Raw genomic sequence first — 27,214 nt, 5'->3', positions numbered from 1 at the left:
TTTCTCCCCATAATTTCCACCCCTACCTCTGTCTCGCTTGCACTTGCGGCCTGTTCTGCCTCATAACAACCGGGGCACTCTCTGTCCCACTCTCTCCCTCTGTATCCGTGAGAGACTTCTCCTGGCTAAATATGGAGCTGTTCCGGGGACTGCTGCCGTTGGTCGTGGAGTCACTGTCCAGGATGAACGTCCTCCGCTTGTCCAGGTTATCTCTATCTGGTTTTGCTTTGCGCGTGTGTTTCTTGTCTGGTTGGTTCACCTGGAATCAATCCATACTAATATTATAAATGCGAAAGTAACTCTGTCTGTCTGTCTGTTACCCAATCACGCCTTAACTACTGAACCAATTTGCATGAAATTTGGTATAGAGATATTTTACCCGAGAAAGGACAAAGGCTACTTTTTACCCCGGGAAATAGGATAGGTTTTATTATAGGTTTATGAAGGGCGAAGCCGCGGCCGCGGGCGGAAACCTAGTATAGTATATATTTTAATAGTGACTTTAGTTATGTCAATACGAAAATGACTAATGTGTAATGTGTGATATTAAAATTATTACAAAAGCAAAATTTATATTTATTCCTTCCTAAGCTTTAAAGTCATAAAAATACCGTTAACTAATTTAAATAACACAAAATTTAATCACATATTTGGGTTTGGTATCGATCCAGTAACACCCTGCTATTTATTTTTTCAATATTTTCAATTAGTCCGGGATACATCGCCCATTTTTGCAAGTGATTACTATCAAGCTAATTTTTCGTGAGTAGCTTTATTTTGATGAGATGCCCAATAATTTCATGTACAAAACTCTCGATTGTGGTAGCTACCAGAGAAAACAAGGATAAAATATTTTGATTTGATGGTTCTCAAATATTAATTACTAACTGAATGTTTTTTTTTGTTCAATCTCAAGATAATTATCTAAATTATTCGAAAAAATATTTGTCCTACAAAATCTATGGTTTGATCAAAGAGTCCCCCTTTCCAATGTGTATCGATAACGAAGTCATCATAAATGATTACTAACCAGCTGATTTTTTTATTTTCACTTATTTAATACTTATATAATTCAACAGACATATTGTCCTACAAATTGCGTGATAAATATTTGAGAACCGTCAAATCAAAAATTTTTATCCTTGTTACCTCTGTAAGCTACCACAATCGAGAGTTTCGTACATGAAATTATTGGGCATCTCATCAAAATAAAGCTACTCACGAAAAATTAGCTTGATAGTAATCACTTGCAAAAATGGGCGATGTATCCCGGACTAAATGTACAGAATTGACCCTTCTACAGATTTATTATATGACGTATAGATTACTAGGTTAAAAAAATAGATTATAATCTCCTACTTGTAGATATTTTAAGTCTTACTCGTAACATTTGTTTCATAGTAGACTATATTTGTTTTATTAAATAAGAAACATTTTACGCCTATTTTTTGTTAAATTTTAATATATTTTACGTATACATATGCAAAAATTAAGTGTGCGTGTACTAGTGTACACACGTAAGAAGTAAAACTTCTTTATGACCTTATTTTTCAAAAAATAATTTACTATATGCAACTTTACAGAAGTACGTCGAATCAAGCGTGGTAGGGATAAAAACAAGATGGCGCGTAACGAAAAAATGTTACTTACACTAAATTTTTTTCCAACCCCGATAAAGAAGTTTCACTTCAAAAATACTATTGAGCATATTATTGAAGTGAAACTTCTTTTTGAATTGAAACTTCTTTATCGGGGTTGGACAAAAATTTAGTGTAACATTTTTGCGTTACGCCGTACGCGTGACATTTTTGCGTTACGCCGTACGCGTGACATTTTTGCGTTACGCCGTACTCGTGAAATTTTTAAGGTCATAAAGAAGTTTCACTTCTTACCCACATATACACATTTTTCTCACCTTAAAATTAGCCACATACTCCCTCCCCACTACATCGTTCACCCGTCTCCTCACATCCAGGATGTCCGAATGTGTGGATGTGACCATGGGATCTATTGGTAATGTGAGCTGATCATCCTCCGTGCCCTCGGAGGAGTAGTCCAGGGTGAGGTCTGCTATGTTCGTCGTGTGGAACGATTGGGAGCGGTGGACTGGTGATGATTGGCTGAAAAAAAAATTAAGTTTGTCCAATATTTATTTACTCGCTTACCGCCCGCGGCTTCGCCCGCTTGGTCTAAAACCTAATAAATTATATACTTAAACCTTCCTCTTAAATCACTCTATCTATTAAAAAAAACTGCATCAAAATCCGTTGCGTAGTTTTAAAGATTTAAGCAAAGGGAACATAGGGAAATAGGGACAGAGAAAGCGACTTTGTTTTATACTATGTAGTGATTTAAAACTTCAATGTAGTTGTAGAGGAAATTTTACTGCTACTTACAAATAAAGAAGGAGTACAAATTATTCAGCGACTTTATCGCTTGTAAGTGATCTCTTCCAGACAACCAGGGCAAATATTTACATAGTTAAGTAATAAATATAGTTAAAAAATATTCAAAAAACACGCTTTATTGATTTATTTTTTGTTGGTTTAAGATAATTTGTTATATTCATGAAATTATTGTATCATAACCGATACTTGTTAAGAAAAGTTTGTTAAAAAAGAGGAATACTTTATTGATATGTATATTAATATCAGTAAACAAATTGTGGAACATAATAAACTAAATAACAGAAAATAAAATAGTCGGAGAGTTAATTAAAAAATGTCCAAATAAATCTTTAATTTCTTATCAACTCAATATTTATACCTGCATAAGGGTGCTTTTCCACCAATAATGTGCGAGGATGTGTAACGAGGAATGTTTTTGTAAATAACCAATAGTATCGACGCTTCAAACGCGAAACTATTCAAACTAAATGAAGCGATATGATTGGTTCTTTACAAACACATTTCTTTGCACATTATTGGTGGAAAACCAACCTTACCACGCTGTCATTTAAAATCAAAGTCAAATATTCTTTTATTTCCAAATAATGTCTTCTAAAATAAAGTTCAAAGTAAAACATACCTAGGTGAACTAAGGTCATCCTTGTTACACTCCTGCCGTTTCGCCATCTGTTGTCTCTTTCTCTCTCTCTCTGCCTGCGCGGCTTTCATAGGGTCGTAGGATGCCCTCTTCTTCCAATTTGAAAACTCTATCTCTTTTGAAGCAAGAGCTGATGACGAACGGTGTTGGTTTGGTTTCTTTTGACCTGAAATTGAAAAAAAAAATGTTTTTAATATTTTTTTTTTTGTTGGAAAAGCTTTGACCATTATGAGAATATTGTGATCATATCTTACTGGATTGTTTTGATACTGTTTTAGTAGCGATAAAATAAATAATAGAAACGCTCTAGAATGTAGTGATTATGCTGTGTATAACATACTTTATTCCAGAGTCGCGGAAATGTAGATTGATAAATCATACGATTAGCATTTCCCTTAGGCATTTCCATTATTGAAAATCTTTATCAATAATCAAAATAAAAGACAAAAGATCTTAAAGTACTTCGAAACAATAAAATCAAAGACAATGATTGCAAAAACAATGGGTCCTTCGATAAATTGATTGTTTATGGTTCTTGGTTAATGTCTTGCACTTTATGGTTATTATGCTGTGTGTAAATAGCATTATAATCATTTACTAACTGACTAGATTTCCGCCCGCGGCTTCGCCCGCGTTTTCAAATTATAACCCGCATAGTTCCTGTTCCCGTGGGATTTCCGGGATAAAAGCTATCCTATTTGTTAATACAAGTTACTCTCTATATGTGTGCTAAATTTCATTGTAATCGGTTCAGTAGAATTTGCGTGAAAGAGTAGATAACAAACACGTCATCCTCACAAACTTTCGCATTTATAATATTACTAGCGGTCCGCCCCGGCTTCGCCCGTGGTACATATTTACGTTTTCTCTACATAAGAACCATCCTCGTACTTCAAGGAATATAATAGAAAAAGAATTATCGAAATCGGTTCAGCCGTTCTCAAGTTATGCGCTTACCAACACATTTTGGGATTCATTTTTATATTATAGATTAGTAGGATTTTGTAAATCGGAAAGTTAAGGTGCGATATTAGTAGTTAGTATTATGTGCTCTATTAGTTTTATGTGCTCTTATATAGCGGTAATAATGTTGAAATTGGCTTGGCATTGGATATATCAAGCTTGTTGTCTGTTAAATCTTCTTATATATAAAAATGAATCGCAAAATGTGTTGGTAAGCGCATAACTCGAGAACGGCTGAACTTATTTCGATAATTCTTTTTTTATTATATTCCTTGAAGTACGAGGATGGTTCTTATGTAGAGAAAACGTAAACATGTACCACGGGCGAAGCTGGGGCGGACCGCTAGTAGTATATAACTATGTGTAGGTATATAAATATTGACTAGGTACTTTTAGTAGTGTAGCAATTATTTTTCGCTTGTACACTACGAATTTTTTTAACTCTGTCAACTAGAAATTAGAAAAAAAAATTGCCTTTATCTTGTTTCTGTGGTTCCCGCGTAGACGATCTAGATTTCGAGAGCCTAGTCAGTACAGCTTGCCGCGTTGGTTCAGCCGCTCTTCTACTCTGATGATTGGTCGGTTTAGCGCGCTCCTCTCTCCCCATTGGTGGTTCAGACATGCGCGTGTTCACCACTCGCTCCTTATTGGTCACTCGCACCGAATTCCTGACCAATCCCGGCCCGAATTTCCTCTGCATCTCCGGCGTATTCGGACATCGCGGCGAATTGGCGGGAGCTATCGATTTGAAATCTGGCGAATCGATTCTGCCCCTAGTGATCTGCCGCTTGTACCTAATATCTTGCGATTTATCGAACGAGCCGTTGTCCGATTCGTCCGAATAATCTTTGTATTCCTCTGACTGACCACTCGATCTTCTCGACACCAATCTTGGATCGATGATGTTATTGTTTTTGTTGACCGTATTAAAAGAACTGGACCGCCTGATTGACAAGCCAAAAGCGGCGTTATTATACGCCGGTTTAGCTTTACTATCGCTCAAAACTCTCTGGTGCTTCTTCTCGCCTTGACTACGAGTTTGATCGATCCTATACTCCTTGGTATCCAAGGCGTTGTTTTTCAATACCGTCTTGAGACAAACTTGAGTTGCGTTGTTGTTATCGACAAACTCTGTGTTTCTGCCGCCGAAAGATCTGTGCCGTGTGTGCGTTTTCCTGTGCGGTGATAGAATAGTGTCCACGTCGTATGGTGGACGATTTGATAGTGTTTTGTCATCTGAACTGTTGCTGAGTAAGCCTCTGTCTGAACTTGGACTGTTCATGTTGGAATCTCTTCGCGCTTCCGCGTCGAGAGATCGGGACGCTGAATTGAGGAGGATTCTAGAATTTTCTGGAACTTTCGATGACCCGGTGATGACGTAGTGTCCCGGGCTGCGTAGGGGGCTGCTGTCGCTGCCGTTGTCTTTCCTTCGTAAGCGGTAGTTGAGGGAGTTTGATCTGCTAAGCTGGGAGAGCGGCAGACGGGATACGATCGTCTTTTCACTGATGAGGCTGGTGGTAAGTTGTGAGGGGATTGTCGACGCATTGCTGTTTCTAGCTGAATGCAATTTTGCTTGTAGATTTGTGATCGCGTTCTGCGTTTTTAGAAGATACGACTCCGTGTCTTGTGGTGGAATGAGATCCTGGAACAAGGAAATTATAATATTAGTTGCATGAAATATACGCATTTCGAAGTTCACTTCACATTTTACGAAGTTTAATGTCGTGTACATTAAGACGTAAGAAGTGAAACTTCTTTATGACCTTATTTTTAAAAAAAATAATTTACTATATTATGCAACTTTTATTTACAAGATGGCGCGTAACGGAAAAATGTCACGCGTAACGAAAAAATGTTACAGTAAATTTTTTTCCAACCCCGGTAAAGAAGTTTCACTTCAAAAATTTGTAATACGTTTATTTGTTTTTAAATATAAAAGATGGTAAAAAAATTTGCTGAGACTACAAGTATGAAAAGAAATAATTCTCATTTAATGCGTTTTCTTGAAACAATTATGTCATTAATTGCATCTCTACTACTCGATATATAAATTACAGTATAAAGTACCTCTTTTCAATTGTAATTATAATAGCAATAACATAAAGAAACAATACAATCATTTTATTTCCGACTTATTCTTCGAACTACTTTCACACGCATTCAGTCGTACATATCAATAAAGCTTATCAATGCATTTAGATGACTGATAAGAGCAAGGTCAATCGGTTCCTTTGAAATTGATAAGGTATAAACATAATAGTACTGTATGTTATCAATAAAATAAATAATCATGAGCACAGTAGTTTAAACCATAAACTTGTATCAACTGCTAAAATAATTGTACCTATTTGCGAGGGGTATAGCTTACAAATGTAGGTTGTAGGGGTAATTTACAAAATTCCAACCAATACCCGCGGCCCCATCATTAAAGCGGCTCGACGGAACACAGTGGGGTTTTAGTCGGTAAGAATCCGACATAACCCACGGCTCCTACAGTAGTTTACAAATTCATCAATGTAGGTACTAGTAGTTATATTAAATATTAATTAACTAGCTTTCCACCCGCAGCTCCGCCCGCTTTGTCTAAAATTTCTTCTCTTTTCTAAAAATCACATGAAAATTCGTTGCGTAGTTTCAAAGATATAAGTAGACGGACAGACAGCGACTTTGTTTTATACCATTATGGGTAGTATTAATTAATTTTACTTTGCAATTATTATGTGCCTGTCCTTCCACTACAACTAAATATTATTATAAATAAGATAAATTATTTTATTGGCTTTTATATAGAATTATAATAACATTCAAAACTAGCTTCCGTGTCCAGCGTGTCTTGTATAATGTAAGTATTTCGTAATAAAAATCAAACTACCGTCGGTCACGCGTTGTCTTTGGTATAAAACAATTATGTAATTTGTGGTGAGAACCTGTTATTTTTTAATAATCTGTATAATAATATGATACAGAGAATAACTCAAGAGTAATGTAAGTAGCTATTGGAAAAAATATATTAAAAATCAGTACCTTTCGTAGTTAGTTTCGTAGCTTATTTGGTATTATATTATCTGTGGTAAATTTAAATTATAAATAAACAAACAATTTTTTTAATATTTGGAATGACTCATAAATGGATGGTCATGTTATGTGTAATTTTAGAATTATGTCTCATGCCATCTGCAGTATATAATTCAAACTCAAACATTTATTTATTCAATTAGACTTCTTATAAAAGCACTTTTGAATCGTCATAACATTTTTTAACATTTACCACCGGTTCGGAAAGCAGTATCTATGGAGAAGAACCGGCAAGAAACTCCATAGTTGCTCTTTTAAAATCATGTCAATATTACAATTTAATTTTACATAATATTTAACTTATATCTAAACAAAATGGTTTTGTTTGTTTGGCACTGCGTACCTTCATAACAGGAATGTAATCACAGATTTACATATCTTTATTAAAATAACACCGGTTCACATACTTATGTTTTGAAGTCAGAATCGGAAAAAATATTTGTGGCAAAGTTTATTTTACCCGACTGTCCAAAAAAGGCTTTATGCATGTTTTGCATAATTATTATATTTGAGATGTTCTCATCTTCTTTTTATTCAACCTTAACTCAAATAGATCTATCGTTTTGGAAAGTTTTATCGATATCTGTAAGTTTCAAACCTACCCAGAGTTACTATAGTATATAATGTACAAAATCCTACTATATAGAAAAGCGAAAGTTTGTGGGTGGGGATGTATGGTATGTATGTTTGTTACTCTTTCACGCAAATACTACTGAACCGATTACAATGAAGTTTGTTAGGTATGTAGGTAGCTACAGAAAACCCGGAACACGGCATAGGCATACTTTATATCCCGGAAATACCACAGGAATGAGAACTATTATCTTTGAAAGCGCGGGCGAAGCCGCGGGCGGAAAACTATAGTAATCGCAGCATCTAGACATTTTAGGTCATACGACCACAAAGAGCAGTTACAAAATAACGTCTTGGACGTGGTTAACCAAGGTTAGAAAGTCTAGTCTTAAATCTGAGATAGGGTTTAGTGTTGTGTCTTAATACTTAGTACTTTCGCTTAAACATGGTAAGATTCCTGGACTTTCTAGTATATTGTACCTTACCTTACCTACTACTTACATACAATGGCCTAAGTATCGATGTTTTAAGTTAAAAATAAAAATAATTTAGTATTAAATCAATTAAATTTAGGAATACACTTTAAAACAATATTAAAAAACTATGTACTAGTCTGCGGTAACACGCGCGACTTTAGTTGAAGATCATGTTTCAGAAAGAGCTCTATATTTAAGCAAAATATTTTCGAAATCTGTTTATCCATTCTTATATGTGATTGAGTAACAAACAGCTTTACAAAACGTTACAATTATTTAAATTACAATAACCTCATGTCCAAATTACTTTTGACTAATGTTACCAATACATATTACCAAGATATTAACTCTGTAGTTTTTATGAGTCCAAAACACCAAAAAACGCCTTACAAAATTGCATCCACATAACCAATAATTTAAAAGTTAAAAATGCTCTCAAGATCGACTATTTTTAACCATTACCCTTTTCGGTAAGGACACATCAAGTCAAGTTCATACATATATGGAGAGTAGGGAATGCAAATCCGTTTACTTTACAAAATCCGGATTTTGAAAAACGGATTTATACAATAATCCGGAGAATCCGGATTTAGCGGATTTTGAATGAAAAATTTGACTTTTCCGTTTGAAACGTTTATTATTATGTAAAATCAATAAAAAACATAAATCTTAGTTAAATCAAATGTATTTATATTTTTCAATACCTAGAAATTAACTAGACAAACTCTAAAATTCTAATAAAATAAAAACTTTTACACTTTGGTAAAGAAAAAACATAAAGCAGACTCCTTGTCACATCCATCAGACATAAACATTATAACAAAACATTTAATATTTTCTTAGATAATAGAAACAACATAAATTGCAAACAGAGTTTTCATCATATACAAACATATTAAAACGAAACAGCTTCAATTTTCTAAATCAGTAAGCAAAATCCTATTTTGCTTTTTCATTCTTTATTAGTAACTAGCGGTCCGCCCCGGCTTCGCCCGTGGTACATATTTACGTTTTCTCTACACAAAAACCATCCTCGTACTTCAAGGAATATAATAGAAAAAAAATGTTGTGTGGTTTTATGAAACCACGGTAAAAGTGAAACTGTTCGAACGGTTCCGAACACTGCTTTGTGTAGCGCATGTCGCGTGACGGTCGGCTACCGAGTAGGTATACCTACTCGGCAGCCGCGATACACGCGACATGCGCTACACAGACCAAAAAGTTTGAGACGATGTAATAAAAGTTTCACTTTAAAAGAATTATCGAAATCGGTTCAGCCGTTCACACGTGATGCCGTGACAACGCGAAACGGGTGCAGACCCGCCGCCTTTTTATAGCTCCCGCCGCGAAGCGGGTCGAACGCGGCAACTGATACACAAAAATAATCCTTATGGCTGCATGATTCTGTATTCACGCGCGATGACTTATAGCGTATTTCATGTATAACTTTGGTGTTTCTACACCGATTTACATGATTCTTTTACTATAACCTGCCCAGGAGTATGAAGAATAATTGTGCCAAATTTGGTTAAAATCCGTCGTGTAGTTTTTGTTTCTATAACGAATATACAGACAGACAGACAGACAGACAGACAAAAATTTTACTGATTGCATTTTTGGCATCAGTAGCGATCCCTTATCACCCCTTCATAGTTTTTTTTTAAATATATTTCATGTACAGAATTGGCCTCTCTACAGATTTATTATAAGTATAGATGATGACAGTCTTTCCATCAGAGTTCTTATTTTTATCAAAATCAGTAATAACAAAATTCAAATTTTTATGAACACAACTACACACAAAGTATAACTTCAATAAACAAGATTCTACAAAGTTAAAAAAAAATACTTATTAATCATAGCTAAAATAAAACATTATAAATGGAAGCTACTCCATTACTTAGCCTGTGCCCTGTGCCCTGTCTTCACTCGAATACTCGAAGCTGCGTAAGCTGAAATACGTTCCAGTCGACGCGCGACGCTTCGAATGGTGATAATTTGTTGTAAACAAAAGTCAACAGTAATGCAATGTGATAAGATCTAAATTCAAACGTATTATTTCTAGGCCCGCTTCGCGACGTGTCGCGATTCGCGCCAAATTCGACTGCTTGCGCGGGAACGGGATGCACTTATATCGCCATCTATCGTCTAACGCAAGAAACATTAGAACCTATAAATATTGTAATACAGTGCTAATATGTCCGAAAAATCCGGATTCCATTCTTTAAATCCGGATTTAAGAGCCTATTTAAATTCGAGCAAAATCCGGATTTATCGGATTTCGGGTAATCCGGATTGCATTCCCTAATGGAGAGTGAATCATGCTCGACTCATTGTTTGTATATGATGTCATACAGCCTCCGTAGATGCATTATAGTACTTACCTAATCTTAACTAGCTTTCCGCCTGCGATGTTAAACCTAAGAAATTGTATAATAAAATCGCATTTCTCTGCTCCTATTGATCTTAGCGTGATGATATATATATGTCGTGGCCATATCGTACATTTGCTCATTTCATGAAATGGCCAATTTAGTTTGGCCACATCATGATGTGGCTTGAGCAGATCAATGATAAGAAATCGTTTCACGATATGGCCAAAAAACGCGCAGTTTTTTCATGAAATGATCAAAATTATTTGATCATATCGTAAAATAATCATTGGTAGAGGCGCTGCAAGCTCTGTGTTTATGTGATAAGATGGCGGCCGCTGGCGAAAATTTAATTATTCGCAGTTAAAAACTTTATACATAATTCGTTTAATAACAATATGAAGAAAGTCATAGCAAATAATTTACGACGAAGAGGTTCGAGTACTATGGAAAAAGTGGATATCTTATATCATGAAATGAGCAAATCTACGATATGGCCACGACATATACATATAGCCTTCCTCGATAAACAGACTATCTAACAGTGAAATAATTTTTCAAATCCGACCCGCGGTTCCTGAGATTAGTGCGTTAAAGCAAACCAACAAACAAACTCTTCAGCTTTATAATATTAGTAGGTATAGATTTTCCTCGACAACCACACTATCTGTTGGTGAAAACAGAATAGAAGTAGTCGTTTTTGAGTTAATCCCGAACAGACAGAACACATCACACATACACATCCTCACAAACTTTCGCATTGATAATATTAGTAGGATTCTTAGTACAAGTTTTTATAACTAAAGTTCACTTTATGAAGACTCATTATAATACTATGCCAAGCTTATATGGCATTTCAAATCATAATCTACACGCACATCAAAATCTAATCAAAGAGGTTTAATGCTTTCTGCGTGAAAGTGCAACACACATAAACATTCAAATACGTAACACATCATAATCTATAATAATAAAATTCTCGTGTCATTGTTCGTAAGTTTGTAACTAAATTCCTACGAAATGGCTAGACCGATTACTATGAAATTTTCACGCTTATACCCCTAATTGATAATGGTTAACAAAATTGCCAGAACGCCTAGATATAAATATAAAATCTCATTTTAGGTTACTATTTAAAACTTATAATAAAACATACTTTTTACAAAAACCATAAATCATAGACGAATATAGAATTTTGTTTATGGCATTCATAAAGTTATAGTAGCAATGATAGACTATAAAAAGTTTTATCGTTCTGTTGAATTAATTAACAGATAATAAATTTTATTATTTTTTTATTTTGATAGATATAGTTTCTTTATGTATTTAGATCTCAACAATGCGTGGTAATAAAATTGAAGTGTTAGTGATTTTAAAATAACTGTTAACAGTTAAAGGTTTATTGTTATTGCACGCCTCATAAGCGAAGCGTTGAGGTGGGTACTACTGTCACTTCGCGCAAAACATCTGATTTTTCAAACTTAAAATGTCTTTATGTATCATACATTGCACTTGTAAGATAATACATACACACACATATTAAGAAAAAACACTATTTTTAACGTTCATGATATTTTTGATGTCATTTTTGTTATTTAAACTAGTTAAAAAACAGTTTAAAAAAGTTCTGTCTTGGACGTCCGTGTGTCTGTATGTGCGGATCCTTTTTCTTGTTAACACGATAGCGACCAAAATACTTTACTAATCGAGTCTTTTTTTTTCTCTTACGCTTGAGTATGCTCAGGAATAGAACCCTTTCATTTTTCAGGGTCTGATTCGATGTGGTTTAATTGTTATTAAATAAACAAAAATAATAATTAATAAATATTTATTAAAAAAAAATTATGAGGCGTGCACTTTTGGATTTTCCAAATTATTTTTATTTTATATCTGACAAGCTGTGACACGCAGTTTCACCCGCGTGGCTCCGCTCCTGTTGGTCTTAGCGTGATGAAGTCTAAATAAAAAAAATGTGTGCGTGTACTAGTGTACACACGTAAGAAGTGAAACTTCTTTATGACCTTATTTTTCAAAAAATAATTTACTATATGCAACTTTACAGAAATACGTCGAATCACGCGTGGTAGGGATAAGAAAAAGATGGCGCGTAACTGAAAAATGTCACGCGTAACGAAAAAATGTTACACTAAATTTTTTTTCAACCCCGATAAAGAAGTTTCACTTCAATATTTTTGTAGATATAGGTACTTTTCATTTTACTCTTCACTAGATTTAATTACCTATCTCTCTAAATGTGCTAAACTATTTAAAATCACCCAACACCTAACCATAAACAACCTGTAACTTGCATGACGTCACAACCCCACCCTTCAAACTGCGCACCCCAAAACCATCGCCGTGTAGTGTTACAGGTGTGGTGTATGGGATAAGAGAAAGCGTAACGCGATACATCCTGCCGCCATAAAGCGACACTGTTTAGACGTACACTTCTCAACTTGTGTATATACAAATTATGTATGCTCAAAACTTAGCAACTGGTGCACTTCTCAAATGGTACACTTCGCAACTGGTGCACTTCGCAAATGGAGCACTTTTTAAGATGAGTGGAGATATGGAAAAATTGTCAAAAAATGAACAAATCTTTGGTTTTGCGTAGATAATTTTCTTAAAAATACAATATTCTACTTTTTTTATGAATGCCACTTTACATTTCATGCCCAGGCTGTCAATTAGGAGATATGATTATTTTAAATATTATGCAAAGTGAAAAGTAGGTTATCAACACAATTACATACATTATTATTAATTATTATACATGTAATTAAATCAATATTATAATTTATGTGAGTACTGGATTGTGACTGGGTTCGTTGACGTCCAAAAAGTTTCAATTAGCTTAATTATTTAAATTAAGTGCAGTAATTATATAATTGTATGTATATTTTACCTCTTTATTTTACAAGACATGTCATACAATGTCAAACTGACATTTCACGCATAAGTTATGTAGCTTACGAAACGTCATTTATTTTATTATTTTTTGTCATTTATATAAATTTATCAATCTTCTTATATATAAAAATGAATCGCAAAATGTGTTGGTAAGCGCATAACTCGAGAACAGCTGAACCGATTTCGATAATTCTTTTTTTATTATATTCCTTGAAGTACGAGGATGGTTTTTACGTAGAGAAAACGTAAATATGTACCACGGGCGAAGCCGGGGCGGACCGCTAGTTCATTATAATAATTTATTACAATTTACACACAACGTACAAGTACCTAATTAAAATATAGCTACGTATCCATATACGTATGTATTTTTCCTATAATTTCATAGATTTTTATATCATCGCATTATAAAAACAAACATTATAGTGTTTCAAATGATATAACGCTAAATAATTAAATAGAAACTATAAATTAATCCATCAAACGCAAAACCGCAAACCACATCTGTTGCACACCTGTCCCGCTCGCACTATTGCTATCTCTGTCTGTATCAAGTTCCCCGCCATATGCAGTTCGTTGCCTCAATTGTTATTACATGAACTAATAAAGCTATTACGTATCAGACATATGGACATTAAATAACAATTTATGTTAATTGCTAGTTACAATTAAAAGCACAGTTAGAACAAGCATGTTCACATATTTCATGTAATGAAATGACTAATGAGTGTCCTTTGACCTTTACTCGATTGTCTTTTTAAAATTCCAAATTAGAATACATATATTTGCAAATCTGGCCGCGAAACCACAATTTGCGCGAAAGAAAAAAAATACACTCAACACTGGCAATAGTCAATCTTTTTGGTATGAAGAAAAAAAAACACAATTCGCGCCAAGAAATAAAAAAAAGCAAATCCGCTCCCACCACAGAGTATAGACCACAGAGTATAGACCACAGACTACCGTCACGGTTCGGCGGCACGACAGGTGCACGCACTGTTAGCCACTTGCCCATCTTTTGTCTTTGGTTAACAACCAGTGCATTGTTATGTAGTCTTTAAAAATAGAAGAAATGAATGAATGGCGGGCATTAAATTTCCCTCTTTATTACATGTATAATATACATTTTACTACGTTTCTTTCAATAATATGTACACAATATACACAATATTTTATACATATGTATAGTGACAAAGGGGCGTATGACTAATTAAATATACAGTTTATATTATGTTTATCTGTTTTAGTTGTATCAAAATAAACATTGTTTATAAACAGTATAGTATAATTTCGATAGCCTACATCATAGAATTGATATTTAGTGTTGAGCGATAAAGCCTTCTAGTTGTGCAAATAGGTAATGTTATTGTTTATACGAGATAGAGCGAACTGTTTTTTATGTAAACATAAAAAAAACTGTTTTTTTAACTTTAATACGCGATATTCTTTACGTCTAACTGACCTTTGTCCATAGCTTTCCATACACATATAATTATGCAGATTTATATGTCTTATAAATGCACTATAAAGTTGTTTTTCGTACACTTAAGGGGCCCTGCTCCGAAATGTATGTTTCTAAATCATGGTTTTTGGATAGAAATCATCATATTTAAAATCCTAAAAAAATATATAGCACAGATAAACGTTTGATCTAGTGACTTTTTTGGATAAAAACACAATATTAAACATTTGACTCGATCAAAAAAAAATCAGAAGTAACATCGATTTTAAAAGCATAATCAGTTTTATGAGAATTAGGGGAACGCTATGTTTATGAAAATTTGACATTTCATTTACTAATCAGGTTTTACAGGGAAATTTTTGGATAGATTTTTAATTTAGCCCTTATTTTTTTCTATATAAAATATAATACGTAAAATACGACTCGCGCGCACCACGTCAGTGCCGCCAGAGTCCAGCCGGACGTCATCGAAGGAGGACCTGTGCTAGTTTTGCTCCCGACCACGTTGCAGTCGCCGCTCGCGTATTAGAACCGAGCGGCGAGTAAAACGGCGAGCATGTCACGGTATAAATAAATCAGTAGTTTGATTTTGTTAGTTATCCTAGGATTATTGTTGTAAATATAAATTAACTTCTTATTCTATACTATTAAACGAACAATATTTGCATATTAATATATTTGTTTGTAAATACAGTGTGGAAATTTTCAATGGGCCCTGGGTGAAAGTACTAGAAATACTGGAGATAGCAAATATCCTTTATTTTTAAAAAGAAATAGAACTGCATTCAAAGATTTTCAAAAATTCATTTTCTTCGACCGGGAATCGAAAGAACTATTAAAACCGCATCAAAATCCGTTGCGTAGTTTCAAAGATTTAAGCGTACAAAGGGACATAGGGACAGTGAAAGCGACTTTGTTTTATACTATGTAGTGATTTAAAATTATGTTTTAAAAATTACCTTGCCTGAGATCCTCTTTTTTATGGGTTATTGAATAGGAATAGCGGCAAAGTTTTGAAGTACTAGTAGAAAGACTATTATGATGTTGGTTGATCTGTATTCAATGAGTATGACAAATATTATTTTTATGAAACAACAATCCAAGATGGCGCCGACGAAAATTTGACTTTTTTCGTGATGGGTGTCATTTTCATGGTTTTTGGGGTAGCAATTAACGAATATGAGGTCAAAACTATAATCCAAGATGGCGCCGACGAAAATTTTACATCTTTTCGTCATGGGTGTCATTTTCATGGTTTTTGGGGTAGCTATTAACCAATATGAGGTCAAAACTAAAATCCAAGATGGCGCCGACGAAAATTTTACATCTTTTCGTCATGGGTGTCATTTTCATGGTTTTTGGGATAGCTATTAACGAATATGAGGTCAAAACTAAAATCCAAGATGGCGCCGACGAAAATCTTACATCTTTTCGTCATGGGTGTCATTTTCATGGTTTTTGGGGTAGCTATTAACGAATATGAGGTCAAAACTATAATCCAAGATGGCGCCGTCGAAAATTTTACATCTTTTCGTCATGGGTGTCATTTTCATGGGTTTTGGGGTAGCTATTAACCAATATGAGGTCAAAACTAAAATCCAAGATGGCGCCGACGAAAATTTTACATCTTTTCGTCATGGGTGTCATTTTCATGGTTATTGGGGTAGCTATTAACCAATATGAGGTCAAAACTAAAATTCAAGATGGCGCGGACGAAAACTTTACATCTTTTCGTCACGGGTGTCATTTTCAAGGTTTCTGAATTCTGCTCGAAAAATATGTAAACGGTTGTAAGAAAAATATACTTACCAAATTATCGACGGTAACATTGGGGATTTGTACATAGCTGTCTCAAAAACCTTGAAAATGAAACTCATGCCGTAAAGATGTAAAATTTTCGTCGACACCATCTTGGATTTTAGTTTTGACCTCATATTGGTTAATTATAGCTACCCCAAAAACCATGAAAATGACACCTGTGACGAAATTTTGTCAAATTTTCGTCGGCGCCATTTTGGATTTTAGATTTGACCTCATATTGATTAATAGCTACTCCAACTCTTTGAAAATGACACCCGTGACGAAATTTTGTCAAATTTTCGTCGGCGCCATTTTGGATTTTAGATTTGACCTCATATTGATTAATAGCTACTCCAACTCTTTGAAAATGACACCCATGACGAAAACATTTCAAATTTTCGTCGGCGCCATCTTGGATTTTAGTTTTGACCTCATATTGGTTAATCGCTAGCCCAAAAACCACCCACATTTGCTACTTAGGAAAAGTTCAGATTTAAAGATATCATAGGTAATGTGACGAATATAATTTATTTCATTCCGACCGTTTCTCGGAATAACATACATTTACTAAGAAGGGTTTAATATATTGCCGGTAACATAATATTATGATGTATGATAATAATTAATAATAATTCATAAAAAAGTATTTTATACATTTCTTAAAAAGCTTCGATATTGTATACAATAATACAAATCATTAATTGATTATTATTCAAATTGTTGTAAAATAGTCACACTTTTTTAAGTTGGTTGAATACACTAACTTACTTATTACATACTTATATTCAATTATTATTTTGCCTTTTTTATTTGTTTTACTTTTAATTATTATTACCAATATTTTCAGAAGAAAATAAATTAATGTATCCAGAACGAGAGTTTCATTTTAAACTTTAAATGTATGTATAAAATAGACCAAAAAATTTTTACGAGAAATTAACAATAAATTATCTTTTATATTGTTTCTATCGATTTGAATAATAAAATAAAATTTGAAAAAGGAATGTTTCCTTTCAGAAAAATTTGCTATCCCTAGTATTTCAAGTACTTTCCATTCAGGGCACATCGAAAATTTCCACACTGTATATATACAAACAAATATATAAATATGCAAATATTGCTCGTTTAATGGTATAGGATAAGTAGTAAATTTATTTATCAACAACATTCCTACGATAGCAAATAAAATCGAACTACTGATTTATTTATACTGTGGCATAATCGCCCGCCTTCATAGGTCACCGGAGTTCATGCCGCGCCGGCTCCTGCGCAACGCGGGCGCGAGCCATCTCAGTGCCTAAAATGCCTAAACTTTCAGTACAAGGGGCTCTTAACGACTATCTGGAACCAAGAAAGCGTAGCTTATAGTGCGCTTTCGAAAATTAATGTCTATTTGCAAAGTCATGCAATTTATCCATACTGGTTGGGTTTTGTGAGCAATATGGTTATAATAGCAGTTATTGAAGTTTCAATTCAATAACTACACTATTTTATCTTTTACAAACAACACAACAATTAATATCAAAGTTCAATCACATCATTCCCCATCTAGCCGTTCTCTAGGTCACTAGTATATCAAAACGGTATAAAACAAAAACCGTAAAACTTATTTGGTCTTGAACTTTTAGCTAAATATGAGATCGACCGTTTTGGCTATGAAATGGCCAAATCTTCTAAATACATCTATACTAATATTATAAAGAGGAAAGGTTTGTATGTATGTATGGTTTCACGCATAAACTACTGGACCGATTTTGATAAAATTTGGCACAGATAATCTTTAGACCCTGAGAATGAACATAGGCTACCTTTAATTGCGAAATATGTACCACGGGCGAAGCCGGGGCGGACCGCTAGTCCATACTAATATTATAAATGCGAAAGTAACTCTGTCTGTCTGTTACTCAATCACGCCTAAACTACTGAACCAATTTTCATGAAATTTGGTATGGAGATATTTCGATACCCGAGAAAGGACATAGGCTACTTTTTATCCCGGGAAAATGATGCAATCCCGGAAATCCCACGGGAACGGGAACTATGCGGGTTTTTCCTTGAAAACAGAGGCGAAGCCGCGGGCGGAAAGCTAGTAATATATAAAACTCAAAGGTGACTGACTGACTTCACATAGGTATCTATCAACGCACAGCCCAAACCACTGGACGTATCGGGCTGAAATTTGGCATGCAGGGGCGGTAATGGTATATAATATATATGTATATCTATTATAAATATAGTTTTTTTTTTATTTTAATACATACATATCTTGAAAGGAGAATTGATCAAAATCCTTTCTTAGCGGATGCCTACACGACGTTCATACCTATATTATCTAAGATATTAAAAAAAAAACTATACCTAATTTATAATAATACTTCTAAACGCAAGCCAGCCCGGGGGCAAAAGCTAGTGAAATATAAATTTAATATGAATAAAGGTTTGTGTTATTCCCAAAAAAGTTATCAATCTGCATGTTAATTTCTAAAAAAACTATCAGTTTGAACGCTCATTACGTTTATACTTTACATTTTTTAAAACTCAAGAACGGTTAAACAGATTTTGAAAACTTTGCAATAATTAAAAAGGTCCATATACAAAACGCTGATTATATTTTTTAATATTTTATCTTGCATTTTAAGTTTTAACATTGCTGATGATATAGCTAATCCAGAATTTATCTAAAAATCTTTTATCCTTAAAACCCGTTTTAAACCCGGTTTTACCGACATACTGCATACTCGATCCTTCCAATCAATACACGACGGTTGGATCGTTTCCAAGCTAGGCTTTCCAGCTGAAAGCACTTTCTGTAAAACTAATGACCATGTTATATTGCCAATTTTGTACTAAATACTCTGTAGTTTTTCAACGGTCATATAATATACTAGCTGTTCCCCGCGGTTTCACCCGCATTGCTCCGCTCCTGTTGGTCTTAACGTGACGATATATAGCCTATACTCTATAGTCTTCCTCGATAAATGGGCTATCTAACACCGAAAAAATTTTTCTAAAAGGACCAGTAGTTCCCGAGATTAGCGCGTTCAAACAAACAAACTCTTCAGCTTTATAATATTAGTATAGATAATGTCTCTAGCATTCCACCCCGTTTGTCTAAAACCTAATAAATTATTAACTAAAACCTCACTCGAGAATCACTCTGTCTATTAAAAAATACACCATCATAATCCGTTGCGTAGTTTTAAAGATTTAAGGATACATAAGGACATAGAAAGCGACTTTGTTTTATACTCTGTAGTGATTATTATTATGAACTACATAATATTATATCCGGACGTAGTACTTTTTTAATTAAATAAAACTAGAATGGTTTCTACTTCCCCTTTTTAGTCTATGACACTTCCCAACGAAGAAGCAATGACCTCAATATAAAAAATAAATTGACATTGACATTTTGTTCTATCTGACAGTTGACACCAATTAAAGCAATGTTCTTTCTCTTTTTCACTTTCTAGTTATTTCTTATATGGAAGGAAAGAGACAAATTGTGGTTTGTAGATAGTTTAAAATTTATGTATCGACTAGCTGTGCTCCGCGGTTTTACCCGCAGAGCTCCACTCTTGTTGGTCTAAGTGTGATGATATAATTTAACGCCTTCCTCGATAAATGTGCCATGTAAAACCGAAAGAATTTTTCAAATCGGACCAGTAGTTCCTGAGATTAGCGCGTTCGAACAAATAAACAAACTCTTCAGCTTTATAATATTAGTATTGATTTAAAAGTATTATATGATTAGGGGTAAATTGAAACATAATAAATACTAGAGATAGGTATATCATTTCTGGATATCTACATTATTGTATAACGTTATAATACACGTTCAAATTCGAATAAAAAGTCACGCAATTTGGTTACATGATATAAATATTATGTTCTTCAATATTGTTCTTGATCGCTTTCTATTTCAGCCAGGCTTTCTATGAATTTTACAGACTGCATCTATCCACTGCAATTTAATAAAAATCTCAATCATACGATTTTATCCGATTCTCATACCCGATATGCACGCAAAATTTTATGTGAATCGGTCAAGCCGTTCCAGACGGGTATGGGAACGAACATTGTGACATTCATTGAGAATTTTATATACCTAAGTATTAGAAGATTATTTTTAACTAAACTTTAACTAGTAAAATGTATACAGTTTTGTGTAGGAATTTTTTCTCAAAACTCAATACAGTATGGCCACTGAATACAAACGAAACGACAGACCAAATTAACACTCATTACATACACAACATAAATACATACAAATTGTGCAAATACTCCTTTTGCTTTAAACATTTACCACAATATATTCGAAGCACATCTGCATCCTTTCCTTATTTTGATAAATAGACAGATAATATGTACAATGGATGTATAAACTTCACGAAGAATTCCGAGACGGGGTTGCCATTTGAATATTTATGTTATTTGTATGCAGATCGCGCGGTGCGCTTTAATGATTCTCAGATGTACTTACACACTATTCTTACAACACGAAAAAAAAAGATTCATGAATTTATTTAAACAGAATACATGAAAAATAATAAATACCGTCAAAAATCACGCTTAAACTCATGAAATTATTGTATTTTCATCGATCCTTGGTAAGTGTTCAAAATTTGAATTAAATCTGTCCTTTTAAAGTGGGTCAAAATCGAGTCTAAAGGATTCGGTTTCGTACAAACATACAGGCGAATCTAAGAAAAGCATGTTAAAAAAAGATTCTGAGTATGTATAGCACTAATCGACAATAGTTCAAGACCAAAAAAAAAACAAAATCACAATTGGCGCCAAACGTCAAAATATTGTAAAAATAGCAACAGATTATTAATAAACTAAAGATAACTAAAATAAAGGCACATTACCATTCATTTAGAGTACTATGCAAATGTGTTCTTAGCGTGTTGCATCGTTGATGTTGTAACTATGCGAGTCGTGAAGTAATCAAACGGAATTCGTTTCGCGCCATGCAAATCGTGACGCCATTTTGTTTTAGCGACAAAGGATAGGCATGGATAGGCTAATGGCGCCTGTACAATACAATATGCATGTGCATCGATCACGAAGTGTTTAAGGTTAAAAATATCCTGTTTCTAGCTGTTGTGTTTTTAAAGTTAAATTGGAAATCGATTGGAGGCAATGAACTTTGATTGGTTGACATCAAACTTCAACTATTAGGGGAAAATTCTAGGAATGCACCAATTAACGTACAATAAAATGGCTGCTATTACTAATTTTTCAAATAAGGCAAGACTTTTCTTTGTTTCTTACTTGAAATCTAAAGAAATAGCACATAATAATTCGTGTACGTATTGTATGAGAAAAGTTGTTCAATTAAACTTGAAAATTCACGTAAACTGCGGAACCCTTTACGACTAAGGCCAAAATAAAGCGCTTATAATTACGAGTAAATAAAAAGCACTGAGATTAAAAATACTGTAACTAAACTAATTCACACCAAAACTCTGTTAACAATTTATTTTTTTATTTATAAATTATAGCATACGGAAGTCCGCTACTGCGTTAAAATTGCCATATATAAAAACAAGTTTAGCCTTAACTCGATGATTTATATATGTGAATGTCAATGGTTAAACGGTTCGAAATTTAAATATTTTTACAACAAAAAAATGGCCGCCTACAGTCTGGTAACAAATACGGAAAGTAGGTCAGACGTATACTTATATAAAATTAATCAGGGAAGCCTCCGCTCCGTATGGCTCCATTTAAAGTTTTGCGCAGAATTTAGACAAAGTATTAAATTTAAAACAAAATTTATCTTTTGTATGAACATTCGGATATTATATTGTAAATTGTAATGCAGACTGCAGTCATTATCCTTGAACTCAATTTAAACTGCCGAACTCAGATGCATTTAAAATTTCAAATTCGAACTTTGTTATTTCGACATATTTTATAATCAGCTGCACTTATTTTTCAAAAGGTTAAAAAAAAGTGTCAAAAATAACGTTTAATTCTTTATTTTCCGACACGCCTGTATGAATAATTCCTAATTTTCCAAGTTGAATTTAAGTGAAATTGAAATAAAAATAATTTCATTGCAGTTTTAAATTTCGTACTTAAATAAAAAAAATAACCATAGAGAATTAAAAACTAAACATCCCTTAGAAACGTTCCATAAAGCAGAGTCTACACCACACACTCGATTATGATACGTCACCGCTGACCGTGTATCATCGCATAAGGTTGTAACTGACTCATAGAGCGTTGCCCTCTCCTGCGCACCAGGATAGCTTCCGCCAGATTTCACGTCTCACTTCTATTGTTTATGCTTTATACTTTGTTTATGCACTTTATCACTATAACTACTCTATTGTTTATGTTACATTAGTTCGAAATTAGGGCGTAATTTATGGCAACTTTAGTTTGTTTTTTAATTCCGTTTTTGGGTAACTCAAACTCAAACTCAAACTCAAACTCAAACATTTATTTATTCAATTAGACTTCTTCTAGAAGCACTTTTGAAACGTCATTAAGTACATATTTTTAACATTTACCACCGATTCGGAAAGCAGTATCTACGGAGAAGAATCGGCAAGAAACTCCATAGTTGCTCTTTTTAATCATGTCAGATTTACAATTTTACAAATTACCTAAGTAATATCATAATATATTATCATAATATGCCAAAGAACTGTCCTGTGGTTTTCACGCGACAACCCTCCATGGGTTTTTATCTTCCATATATTCCTTAATACTGTAATAGGCTCTCTTGACAAGTACATTTTTTATATAAGATTTAAATTTAGAACTACTAAACTCTTTAATATTATGAGGAATTCTATTGTAAAAGCGTATACCTTGGCCCATAAATGAATTTTTAACTTTAGCTAGCCGGAAAAATGGCATTTCAATTTTATTTCTGTTTCTTGTGTCATAACAATGTCTATCTCCTACTTTTGTGTGTAAGTAAGCGTTATTATGTACATATAAAATATTATTAAATATATACTGCGACGGTACAGTAAGGATACCAGTATTCTTAAAGAGATCTCTTAGTGAGTCTCGAGCACGCAAATTATATACAGAGCGTATGGCTCTTTTCTGTAATATAAATATAGTTTCTATATCTGCAGCCCTGCCCCACAGCAGAATTCCATAGGACATTATGCTATGAAAGTAGCTAAAGTAAACCAATCTAGCCGTTTCTTCATCGGTGAGATGCCTTATTCTTCTAACTGCATATGCAGCTGAGCTGAGCTTAGCAGCGGTGGTGGTAACATGGGCCCCCCATTGAAGCTTCTCATCTAATGTCAAACCAAGAAAAACAGTCGATTCCACAGGGTATAATACCTCCCCGTTTAAAATAATATTCCTTTTCACCTTTTTTACATTTGGGAGGATAAATTCTACACAATTTGTTTTTTTTTGTATTTAATAGTAAATTATTAGCATTAAACCAATTGGATATGCGTAAAAGAGCAGAGTTTACTTCGTCAGCATTTGTGTCATGTCTATCCACATTAAAAATTAATGAGGTGTCATCTGCAAACAGTACTATTTCACACATATCCTGCAAATAATAAGGTAGGTCAGGTAGGTAACGCACATCGTTTATCATTCACAATGATATTTATCCTGTTAATGTGAATATTTTGTCTGTTTATATTTCCTTCGGACAGGTTTAGTTATTTATTGCACTTAAATACAAAGACAACTTTTTTTTACAGATCCTAAAGTTGAGTTTTTTCAAAATCTTGTAACTAAAGACTTAACAATAACAACATACTAACATAATAATTATTTACCTGTTACATTATGTCATACAACTCAATAATAATTATAGGTATATAATATTACTAGCGGTCCGCCCCGGCTTCGCCCGTGGTACATATGAAAAATAGATGTTGGCCGATTCTCAGACTTACCCGATATGCACAGAAAATTTCATGAGAATCGGTCCACCCGTTTCGGAGGAGTATGCAGACTAACATTGTGACACGAGAATTTTATATATAAGATAATATTATTATGTGCTTTCAACCCTTCGTTTTCCTCTCGCACACTTCAAGTTATCGCAAGCGAACCTTATTAAGTTCCCTGTTTGTAGCTAGCCCTTTTTTTAGTTTTAAGTACTTTGATATTATTTATTAAAATCGATATAACCATTTTGACACGACAAGGGAAACAAATAAAAGCGGCTTTTTAATCATAATTTTTTTTTTAACTAAAAATATAAACATAAAACCATTTTATTGTTCTAGAAATTACTCGTATGTACATTTAAGAGAAAGTGTATGCAATTTTCTTCGTTATTTATGTGACGGAAACACATTTGTAACCGTTGTAAATTCAGTTTAAATGTCATATAAATGACTAATGTAAAGCCTCCGACGTCACCTGTTTTTTATTACACGTAGAACATTTACATCTATGACATAATGGTCAAAAACGAATCTGACGTGACCAAAAAATGTGTATTTTTCCATACATTTTGACACTGGCTTACTGCTTACCCGCGGTTTTGTATGCACGCACTTATTAAAAAAATAGCGTATGCGCTGAGCACACGTGTCAGAAGTGAAACTTCTTTGGCAATATTCAAAGATACCGTAATCGTCGCCTTACTCCATGCTGTGACGGGTATTGCCATGTCGCGACTTTGAAATTTTACTCTAAAGCGCCTAAAGAAGTTTCACGTCAAATAAAATATTATATCATCTATTTATTTACATTTATAACCAATTTAATACTATAAAAACAATCAATTAAAGTATAAATCACATAAACTAACACACATGTAAGACAATAAATTAACACGGATGTGTCAAGCCGACCCACGCTTCGCCCACACTATCCTACTGTATTTATATGCTGTTTAAAGTTGATTTAATGAATTGCTTGATTTAATAACGCTTATATTGTGTGTTATCTACTTTTAAAACATACTATATAATCATCATAGTGTTAAACAAAGTCGCTTGCCGGTGCCGTTGTCTGTCTATCTGTCCCTATGTATGCTAAATACTTCAAAACTACGCAACGGATTTGATGCGGTTTTTTTAAATAGATAAATGTTCAAAAGGTAGGTTTACAATTTGTTGACGAAGCCGTGGCCGAAAAACTAGTTTTGACTACTAATTTTTAAGTGAAATGTGCTTCCATGGCGTTTTCAATACCAAATTATTTCTTCTCTAATCTCTTGTCTTCTATTCTACTCAATGAAATCAAACAATAATTAAGGCCTTGTCAATACTTGACACCTATTGGATGTCAAAGCAACCACTTGACCTAAATATAACATTTCAGATTTATTCGCAGCATCATTTATTTCTATAAAATATAACAATAGGTACATTTTCCATCATTCTAACTTCCTTTTACTTTTTAAACCGAAAAAATTCAAACATATTTTTTTTTTGTCCGACAAAAAGATGGCGGTCGTGATTCACCTGTCAAGCTTTCGCGCGCAAAAAATGTGCAATGCACGATCAGCTATGGTACGGTGCTTTATGCGTCATCCACACGATTTATTTGAACTATATTTGGTGTAGACGCGGCTTTGTCATCGTTCCATTTAAAAATATTAGAACTTTCCACAGAACAGTGGAACTTTCATTTTCAAATAGAAGTTTCATGGTAAGTTTACGAATTAAATTCTTCGTTTATTCCAATTTTATTGGGAAATAATTAGAGATATTCTGTGCAATGATATTTTATAATTTACTTTAAAACTAAGACATTAAAGACAAATTCGCCATACTTAAAAATACGACAAAATGTTTGCATAAATTACTCAAAACAATTATTACAGGTGTAACATATGACGTCACAACTAAAATAAATCTTACATCAGACAATTAGCACAGACAGACAAGACAAAACGTGAATCAAACATTACCATAAGAATGTATACTCTGTAGTCAGTTGATGACACAAAGTTAGTGTTGTGGAATGTTCTATATCATCGACTATCGATAGATTTTATTTTTAAACAACTTTTCTTTAAAACATGAAGACCGTTTGATTTATATTCTCAAATTGTATTTGCCAATTATTCAATAAATTAGTAACTAAAAATATGTATACTTAAATTTTATCATTATTAAACAGCTTTCAAATCATATGTATCTATGATAATGACAAAATCAGCATATATTAGATGTTTAATTATTTATCGTGTGTTACATAATAAATATCCAATACTATCATGTATCAAATACTTGTAACCACATCAAGGATACAAACCGTAGGTATACTACATTCAAATCCTTGAGAAAAACTTCAATATAAGAGGAGAATGTCTGAGGAAATATGATTAACTGTAACGGACAAGCATAATCACAAACGCAATAAACTTCGTAAGCATCCTGTATTAAATAATAACTTTAAATATTATATTCACATCGACTGTAGTCTGTAAGAGACAGTCAATACATTTTTAGTCTGTATAAAAGTAGGTCAAAAATTACTCGCGGGGCAAGAATCGAATCTTCGTTTTTCTCGTAACTGTAGCGACTAATTGATGAGTGCTTATGCTACAATAATAAATCATTAAAATTATCATA

At 33.6% G+C, this 27,214-nt stretch overlaps 1 protein-coding gene across 2 annotated transcripts in view; it reads right to left on the bottom strand.

Moving 5' to 3' along the window:
• Positions 1-27,214, bottom strand: part of LOC149896919 (uncharacterized) — a 56,992-nt gene that overhangs the window by 8,328 nt on the left and 21,450 nt on the right. For both annotated transcript variants that reach the window (XR_016458264.1, XM_090117094.1), the window contains exons 3-6: positions 4,483-5,650; positions 3,028-3,211; positions 1,916-2,120; positions 27-259 (exon numbers count right to left, since the gene is read on the bottom strand). Coding sequence is in view for 1 of the 2 variants with exons in the window: in XM_090117094.1 (XP_089973220.1) it covers positions 27-259; positions 1,916-2,120; positions 3,028-3,211; positions 4,483-5,650 (1,790 nt within the window). In the remaining variant the exon portion in view is untranslated. The remainder of the gene's footprint in view (positions 1-26; positions 260-1,915; positions 2,121-3,027; positions 3,212-4,482; positions 5,651-27,214) is intronic.

Source organism: Colias eurytheme, chromosome 27, assembly GCF_061535395.1.
Source record: "Colias eurytheme isolate Ceu_HAF_F1 chromosome 27, ilColEury1 Martin Lab GWU primary, whole genome shotgun sequence".
NCBI classification, from domain to species: domain Eukaryota; kingdom Metazoa; phylum Arthropoda; class Insecta; order Lepidoptera; family Pieridae; genus Colias; species Colias eurytheme.
This window is presented reverse-complemented; position numbering and strand designations above follow the sequence as displayed.